The 9,155-nt window shown below is 42.8% G+C and overlaps 1 protein-coding gene across 3 annotated transcripts; it reads left to right on the top strand.

Moving 5' to 3' along the window:
* Positions 1 to 971: 971 nt before the first annotated feature.
* On the top strand, positions 972 to 6,956 carry Pdp1 (pyruvate dehydrogenase phosphatase catalytic subunit 1). Of its 3 annotated transcripts, none has more exons than XM_051160394.1 (2): positions 972 to 1,130; positions 5,120 to 6,956. In XM_051160394.1, the coding sequence occupies exon 2, from the start codon at positions 5,164 to 5,166 to the stop codon at positions 6,778 to 6,780; it is 1,617 nt and encodes a 538-aa protein (XP_051016351.1). In that variant the 5' UTR covers positions 972 to 1,130; positions 5,120 to 5,163; the 3' UTR covers positions 6,781 to 6,956. The 3 variants fall into 3 exon arrangements, with proteins under 3 accessions (XP_051016351.1, XP_051016345.1, XP_051016334.1); XM_051160388.1 differs by lacking the exon at positions 972 to 1,130 and adding an exon at positions 1,433 to 1,542; XM_051160377.1 differs by lacking the exon at positions 972 to 1,130 and adding an exon at positions 1,658 to 1,821.
* The last annotated feature ends 2,199 nt before the right edge of the window (positions 6,957 to 9,155 follow it).

Here is a 9,155-nt window from a genome sequence, read left to right as displayed (position 1 = left end):
TAAGGGCTGAACCCTTAGTGTGTTGTTTAGCACATACAGTAGTGGTAAGACAGTCCTAAACCTAACCTCACTTCACAGGTGCGCAAACTGGGTCTCATGGGAGGGAGATGGATTTTGTCACTGGGAATGGCTTGAAACGTTACTTCTGACTCCCAAGTCCAGTGCTCTTCCTACTTTTACTAGTTCCATTTTTTCTTTTCCTTTTTTTTTTTTTTAAATTCATAGCCCTGCTATGAGTCAGGGCCAGGGAGGGAATGCTGACTTCAAGGTCCTTCAGACAACACGAGCACACACCTACTCTACAAAGATAAGATTCTTTCATCAAACTTCCTTTTGCTGTTTACAACAGCACCCTAAGCCTGGGACACCGAGAAAAAGAAAAAAGAAAAAAGAAAAAAGAAAACACCATCCTACTTAATACCCCTACAGTCAGCAACTTGAATGAATGAAGCCAGCGATCTCCATGCCTCAACTGAGTCGCCATGCACCCCCACCCTACTCCATCTACCAAGGGTAGCCCCGGGCAGTAGAGGCTTGGCCCTCGGGCCAGCTTAGCGCACCACGCGGGCCCCACAGAGGTGCCAGGAATTCGCGGAACCCCGCCTGCTTCAGGGGAGCAACCGGCTCCCGGAGGCGCCACTGCGCGTAGGGATGCTGGAACCCGCCCAGGTGCTTCCTCTTCTATGAGCTCGCAGCCAACCCGACCAGAGCCGTCCAGCTCGCAGCGCGCGGAGACCCACCTTCAACAGCAACAGGGCGTGGTGACGGAACGCGCGCGCACGCGTGGAACCAATAGGCGGGGCCCGCCAAATGGAAGGGATTGTCTGACCCCCGTGACGTCACAAAACTGGCGGGGAGCGCGCCTCTTCCGCCCCCGCCCCTCTGGTCCGGGCCTGGCTCGTCGGCCCCGCCCATTCGCCAATTGCGCAGCCAATCGGAAGGCGGAAAGCGCACGGGCGAACGCGGGGGCGGGGCAGGGTGGCGGCCAGGCGAGGCAGGGGCGCGGAGTGGGCCGGCCTGGGCCGAGCTGCCGCGCGCCAGGGAGCTGCGCGGTGCTGAGGGAAAGGACGTCCACGGAGGGGTGCGGCCGCCACCCGAGGCAGACAGCAGCGGGTGCTCTACGGTGCCCGGTTCGTATCCTCGTCCACCGATGCCGAGTCGTGAGGGGGCGTCAGGGCAGTGAAGTGGAGGGCGCGCGCGTGGGGAGAGACCGCGGGTGGAGGGCCGGGTGCGCACGGGGCCTCGGTCCGGACGAGCTGTCGCGTGGCCCAGGCGACACCCCGGCTGTCAGCGCGCGGGACGCCTGCTGTGGCCCGGGCGTATCTGCCTCGGGTCCCCGCAGACACGGCGTGGGCGCGCGGGCTGCCCGCGGCGGGCTGCGCCTCGAGGTCTGCGGAAGCGGGCGCCGCGTGGGGCCGGGCGGGCCTGGAGATGCTGCGCGCCCGTGGGCTCAGCGCGCCGGCTGCATGGAGCGGCCGCGGTGCGCCTGTCCGCGCTCCTGGAGTCCCCCGCCTAGGGCCGTGACGCCGCCTCGCCGGCGGGGTGGGTTTGTTTGGTTTCTTCTTCTCCCCTCCCCTTTCTCTCCCCCCCCCCCCCCGCCCCTCCGTTCTCTCCTCCCCTCACAGCCCATTCACTGGGCTGCTTCGAGACCTCGCCCCTCCTCCGCTCCCGCCTCCCCGCCGCCTCTAATGAGCATCTCTGCCTTGCTTTCAATGGGCCGCTGCCGCTGTCGCTGCTGCTGTCCGCGCGGGTTGTGGATGTTGTCGGCTCCGTGTTGTGATGACAGGAGAATGTGTGTGTGTCCCGGGCCCAGACGAATTGGTAGGTATTCACATAACTACCTGTGTTGGGTACCCAGGAAGGATGATGACTGGTTTTTGTGTGTGAATGGATGGCTCTAGGGGTCCGCATGGAATTTAGGGGTGAGATAGGAGAGGGGAAGACAAAGGCGCTCTGGACCAGGAGAATTTTTTTGCTATGTTAGTAACTGCGATTTTTCTGGTAGGGACAAACGAAACCGATCAAACAAGTGCGGTTTGGTGTTTTGTGTCTTAAGGATAACGGTTTCTTCGTTCTTGTAGATACTGAGCTGTGGAATGGCTAGGCATTCCAGAAAATGCTGAAAAACACAAGTCTTTACGCAGGTTGTTTAATTCAATCAGATTACATAAACGTAGGTTCTGAAATATGTAATGACTAGTGTAGTATCTATTTTCATTTGCGTTAGAATTTTGCAATGCCGAAAAACTCCAGAAGCATTTTCTAATTTACTTGGTCCGTGGGTTTATTGATGAAGTGGAATAATTTTTTGGCCGAGGCTTTGCCCAGCACATCAGAAAGAATGGATGGGGCTCTTTCTGTTTCTGGCTACAGCGCATCTTTTTAGTCATTGGCAATATCAGCCAAATCTATCCAAGGCAGAGATGCTGCAAACAATGTTGCCGAGTCTGTGTGTATGATGGTGTATAAACTTACAAAGGAGGAGGAGGAGGAGGAAAGGTTGCTCTAGTTCACCAACTACCTTGATATTCTTATTGCCTAATCAGGAGGCTTCTATTTTGTTAATTTAGCAAGTTTATCAGGATTTTTTTTTTTGAACTACAAGATGTTTAGAAGGATATTAAGAATTTTTCATTACACATCATATCAAAGCATTTAGTTGTGATTGACATTTAACTGTTTCTGGTCTGATGGCGAGAAGATGCTATATAATTCGGACTGACCTGATAGAATGCTTACTAGTTACAGCAGGTTTTCATGAATTCAACTCCCCTCAGACTGTGCCTTTAAAGGCATGTAAGGAGCTGAAGAGTTGGAATGCAATCCATATCCTAAGCTCTGAATAACTGGAAAGACACATGTGGAAAAAAAATCACGCACTCTCTGCTATTTTGACTTTTAATCTCAAATACTTTTGCTGTTGAAGAAAAAAATGTAGACTGCCCGATTTTTAATATTCAGAGCACCTGCTGCTCAAAGCTCTTTTCCAACCAGATTTCATTCATTTTTAATTGGCTTTAAAAGCAGAAAAAGTATCAAAACACAGGACCTGAAGGAAAGGGAAGAATCTCTAGACCTGTTATTCCTTGAGTTATTTAAACTGTTGGACCTTTGCCATCTCCTAACTTTCATACTAACTTTTAAAATAGTACTAACTTACAGGTCTCTGAAGAAAATTTAAATCCGTTAAAATTGCATCTATATTTTAATTTTTAATGACAATTTTGCAGCACAAAAATAGCTTTTGTGCATACATACATGACAAGTGTGGTTTATATCTGTAAGCTGGTGTGATGTGGCACAGCATTTGTACACATCTGCTGGCTCACACATGGACCCTTAACCTTTGCATGACTTTCAGTACTTGGTTTGGACTGCTGTTATTTAGCTGTTTAGTCTTGGTAAATTGTTGTTGTTGGAAATGTATCTTTTCATTTCAGAAGGCTTACTTCAGGAATCTAATCCCAAAAATTCCAGTCCTCTCTATTGTGTACCTTTGTGTTTAGAAACAAGTCTCTTCTTGGGTCATCTAGTACTTTGCTACTTGTAAAAGACATTCTGTCCAGCCGGTTATTTGGTACGCTCTAAAAAGCAGACACAAATCTGGAATTTTCAGTGTTTGGTTTTCTCTCTTCCCTCGTTTCCACTTTTAACTTCCTCAGTTATCCACCAAAAAGTCCATAAAAATTACTTAATATGTAGCTAACACTGTGATACTTAAAATTCTTTTTTTAATAGACTCAGCTTTTGGAAAAGATAGTTAATAATAAGATTTCTTTCATTTCTCCTATTTTTGTTTATTTAAAGCAATTCTAAACTGTTTCTTGTAGTTTAAATGAATATTCGAGACAATATCTTAGGAATTCAGAGAAAATATATTATTGAATATTCTTTTTTCTTGTATACATGATTTGAAATAGATATGTGTTCACCTAAGTTTTCTAGATAGATGCCTATTATAGTGTTTTGAGGATGCTCATAATCCTGTGTGGTTACAATGTAAACCTTGGGCTTAATGTATGGTTCTTTGTATGGTTCTTATAACAAGTAGATACCTGTTTTTAACCAACTGGAAGAGAAACATTTCCCAAGGAGTGAATAGGGATCTCTAGTTTATGAAATAATATTTCTATAGCTTCCTTTTGTGACAGTTAAGGGAAATGGTAGCAAGTTAATGAATATCTAAAACAGGCATCATTTTATGTTACCAGAACCAGGTTTGTAGCTACAAGAATACTTGATTTTTTTTTTCTTTACCACAAATGGCATGGCAAAATTCAGCAATGAATCAATGAACTTTGCACAAAGTCTCAATATATCAAGCATAAAAGGCATGAATTCTAAAGAGGCCTTAGAGTATCTGCTTCCATGTATTCACTTAAGTTTAATGGGGAGAGTACTAGAGAGGTGAACTAACTGTGTTTTTCCAGGATCATTTGATGAACAGCAGACCTAGCCCTCTTTAGCTTGCTAAGCTGGCACAGTGGTATAGAGGAGAGAACGTTACAAGATTATCCACTGAAGTGCAGAAACACTGGAATTTCTATTTTAATTTTATTATGTGGGAAATGTTCTATAGACGTTAAAGTGAATTTTGTATTAATATAGTGCTATATTTATATAACTCACTGATAATGGATAAAATATGCATTTGTTGAGGTTATATTAATGCTTTCGGTGATAGCCATGTGTAGTCAGATGTCAACAATTGACCACAGGTCAAGGAACAGATCTCCATAAATGGTAGAAGTAACTGTGCAAATGGGAGATCTAAGGCCCTTTTTAAAAAGCATGGAGAACGGTGATTGGGCAGGTAGGCTGCTGCGGCACAGTGTTACATAACTTCCTGCTCCGCTTTCTCCAGCCAGATACATGTGTATGCTGAGCAGTTGTACTGCACACAGAAATACAAAGGAAAGAGAAATCCAAGTATAGTTCAGTCCTAACCTCATGAATGGCTGAGAATGGTCATTATCACAAAACACCCTGTAGAAATTACCTACCGTAGGGATTTTTCATCTAAATTCCCATAGGAAGTATTTTCTATAAAGCAAAGCTTGTCAGATGATCCGGAGTGTAACTTTTCTTTTGTGTGTATCTGTCTTAATTTGCTCTCTAGGAATCCCAGTCCGAACGTCCAGTCTACCACTGTTCTCTGATGCCATGCCAGCACCGACTCAACTGTTTTTCCCTCTCATCCGTAACTGTGAACTGAGCAGAATCTATGGCACTGCATGTTACTGCCACCACAAACATCTCTGCTGTTCACCACCGTACATTCCTCAAAATCGTCTGAGATACACACCCCATCCAGCATATGCTACCTTCTGTAGGCCAAGAGAGAACTGGTGGCAGTGTACTCAAGGAAGGAGATATGCTTCTACACCACAGAAATTTTACCTTACACCTCCACAAGTCAATAGCATCCTTAAAGCTAATGAATACAGTTTCAAAGTACCAGAATTTGATGGCAAAAATGTCAGTTCCATTCTTGGATTTGACAGCAATCAGCTGCCTGCGAATGCACCCATTGAGGACCGGAGGAGTGCAGCCACCTGCTTGCAGACCAGAGGGATGCTTTTGGGGGTTTTTGACGGTCATGCAGGCTGTGCTTGTTCTCAGGCAGTCAGTGAAAGACTCTTCTATTATATTGCTGTTTCCTTGTTACCCCACGAGACTTTGCTAGAGATTGAAAATGCAGTTGAGAGTGGTCGAGCACTGCTACCTATCCTTCAGTGGCACAAGCACCCCAATGATTACTTCAGTAAGGAGGCATCCAAATTATATTTCAACAGCTTGAGGACTTACTGGCAAGAGCTTATAGACCTCAATACTGGAGAATCAGCTGATATTGACGTTAAGGAGGCTTTAATTAACGCTTTCAAGAGACTTGATAATGACATTTCACTGGAGGCTCAAGTTGGTGATCCTAATTCTTTTCTCAATTACTTGGTGCTTCGGGTGGCATTTTCTGGGGCTACTGCTTGTGTGGCCCATGTAGATGGTGTTGACCTCCATGTGGCTAACACTGGTGATAGTAGAGCCATGCTAGGTGTGCAAGAAGAAGATGGCTCTTGGTCAGCAGTCACACTCTCTAATGACCACAATGCTCAGAATGAAAGAGAGCTAGAACGTCTGAAACTGGAACACCCAAAGAATGAAGCCAAGAGTGTGGTGAAGCAGGACCGACTGCTTGGCTTGCTGATGCCTTTCAGGGCTTTTGGAGATGTAAAGTTCAAGTGGAGCATTGACCTTCAAAAGAGAGTGATAGAGTCTGGCCCAGACCAGTTGAATGACAATGAGTATACCAAGTTTATCCCTCCTAACTATCACACCCCTCCTTATCTCACTGCAGAGCCAGAGGTCACCTATCACCGATTAAGGCCACAGGATAAATTCCTAGTGTTGGCAACAGATGGGTTGTGGGAGACTATGCATAGACAAGATGTGGTTAGGATTGTGGGTGAGTACTTAACTGGTATGCATCACCAACAGCCAATAGCTGTGGGTGGGTATAAGGTGACTCTGGGACAGATGCATGGCCTTTTAACAGAAAGGAGAGCGAAGATGTCCTCAGTCTTTGAGGACCAGAATGCAGCAACCCATCTCATTCGCCATGCTGTAGGCAACAATGAATTTGGAGCTGTCGATCATGAGCGACTCTCTAAAATGCTTAGTCTTCCTGAAGAGCTTGCTCGGATGTATAGAGATGACATTACAATCATTGTAGTTCAGTTCAATTCTCATGTTGTAGGGGCATATCAAAACCAGGAACAGTGAGTGTGTTACTCTGGCAGTTCTGCTATACAAAGGGCAGATCAATGTTTGAAAGAAACTAATACAGTAAATATTGCAGTGGATCATTCTAAACACTTCACATTTGACACTCTCTAGCTAGCCCAGTAGTCCAGATAGACTGAGCAGCAGATAACAGCATTATGAGTGTCTGTTCTGTCCTGTTGGACCTCATGGTACCTGCGCTTGAGGCAGCTTGGTTCCTTACTGCAGGTGTCTTGTAAACAGTGACTTACCAACTTAAGGACATGAAGGTTGACATAAGATCTTGAATAGGTCAAAAGTAAGGATCTTTCTGGGAATATTAGTAAAGGCAAAAAACCTATTACCATCCCCATGTGCAGACTCCCTCCATCATAGGATTCTAATGTTTATGGGAATATTTATTTACTGCATGTTTTTCTATATAAACAGTCCATGTATTATTCACATACATTTATTTTAGCCTGAAGTATTTTTCAGGTCCAGTACTTTAAGCCATAAGTGACCGTGAACCAAGAAATCTGGATTTGTAAGTTTTTATGATTCTGCAATAAATGTTTCCCAAATGGGAAAAAATCTAAACTGCTCTTCCTTCCTCACCCATGGTTTCCTCAGTATAACTGAAACATTTGTTTTGCTATACCTAAAAAGACAATAAAGGTTCTTAGTTTTATTTATCCTTCTAGTGAATGTTAAATAAAAGCAAATGTGTTTTTCCAGTTTGTATTCATGAAAAGCTTTATTTAGTTTGAAATAAAGATACCCAGAATGAAAAGAGACTGCTATGTTTAATTTTTGTCACCTACAGCTACCAGCATGTCACTGTTCTGTAGTCCCCAACACCTTGGCAAGCTGTGTGTGTAGTAGGTAAACAAACAGTTGCCGAGAAATTATATTTATTTGTAATGGTAGTTTTCATGAATTTTTGAATCTTATAAATAACATGTAATAAGTTTAAATATCAATTTGAGTAGTAAGATTTTAATGTTGTATTAAGACAGTTTGAGGAAAATTTTTGTTTTTCCCTACTTAGGTCAGTTAAAATAATCACATTTAAATTATTAAGTGCTTTAAACATACTGTAGCTTGTAATTATGTGTTAGGATATGTACACTTTAAATAGAAACTTTAGTAACCTGCACTCCTGATACAGAACACTTACTAGCATCAAGTATTTGTAGCAGTTTCCATTATTATATGCAGTCTTTTCTAATACTGTCTTAAAAGAAATATATTCAAGTAGGCTTTTCAGGAGTTTATTTGATAAGCATCAAATACTTTTGTTCCTGCATTTGTGGTCTGCATACATCTATGCATATATTTTCATCACTTATTCACTATTTTTTAAAAAAGCTATTTGCTTAAAATTCACATAGATTTTTATATAAAGCATGATAAGTCTCTGTTGTATAATTAGTTGGGAATATAGGAGTCCTTTCAGAATTCTGTAGGATAGGACCTATATGTCCAAGGTCTCTGAATTGTGAATACTAAATCAATATACATAGCAGTATTGGCTGCAAAATGAGGTCCAAATGAAAGTAGACTCAGGAAGACTGCAGCTCAGAACATCGTAGATTTTGTTTTCTGAAGTACTTTTTGGTTTTGGCTTTTGAAGTCAACTTTTAAAAGTACCTCACTTTATTTTGGAGGGGGAAAAGACTAAACGTTTTCAGAGACATCTATGATAAAAAATGTGCACTGCAGTATGAAACCCACCTTATAGTACTTTTGAGTACCACCACTGGAGAGCCCTGTTATGTGCTGACTACTGTCTTGTCTCATTGTGATACAGAGAATATAAACTTTGCTTTCTGTACTTATGAAAACACAGTAATCCTTACTCCCAGGGAGTTTTATCTACAGTCTGAAATCCAGCTTACTTGTATGGAAATGAAAATGCAATGTTGAAATGAAAATAACTGGATATTCAGAAAATTTTAGGCACTGTTATTTAAAAGTAGTTGTGATTTTATTGTAACTTGTCATAATTGTGACATGTCTAGAAGTAAAGCCAGTTTGTGTAAATTTTCATGAAATTTGGTCATTCTTAATCTTATATTTAAACATTCTTACAAGTATTCAGTTTCTGTATTTATATTTAGTCAGTGCATCATGTTACATGTAATATGCCCTGAACTAGTTAAAAAGGAATGGTGGTGTGATGCTTGTTTCGAATGCTGTCTATGGTGAGAGGAATGCCCACAGTGAAGTACAGCTTCATATCTGCTTTACCAGAGGCCTGTGTGGGTTTTTATAATAGTAGCATTCACTGTATACCTTCTGTGGGTGGTAGGTTGTATTTAACTTTAGGAGCCAATAAAGAAATAGCATTTTAGTTATTTAAGTCCAGTTATAATTTATATTCAGTAAAATTA

The sequence above is a fragment of the Acomys russatus genome, chromosome 2 (genome assembly GCF_903995435.1).
Source record: "Acomys russatus chromosome 2, mAcoRus1.1, whole genome shotgun sequence".
NCBI lineage: Eukaryota > Metazoa > Chordata > Mammalia > Rodentia > Muridae > Acomys > Acomys russatus.
The sequence above is the reverse complement of the archived record's forward strand: the minus strand, read 5'-3'. Positions and strand labels throughout refer to the sequence as shown.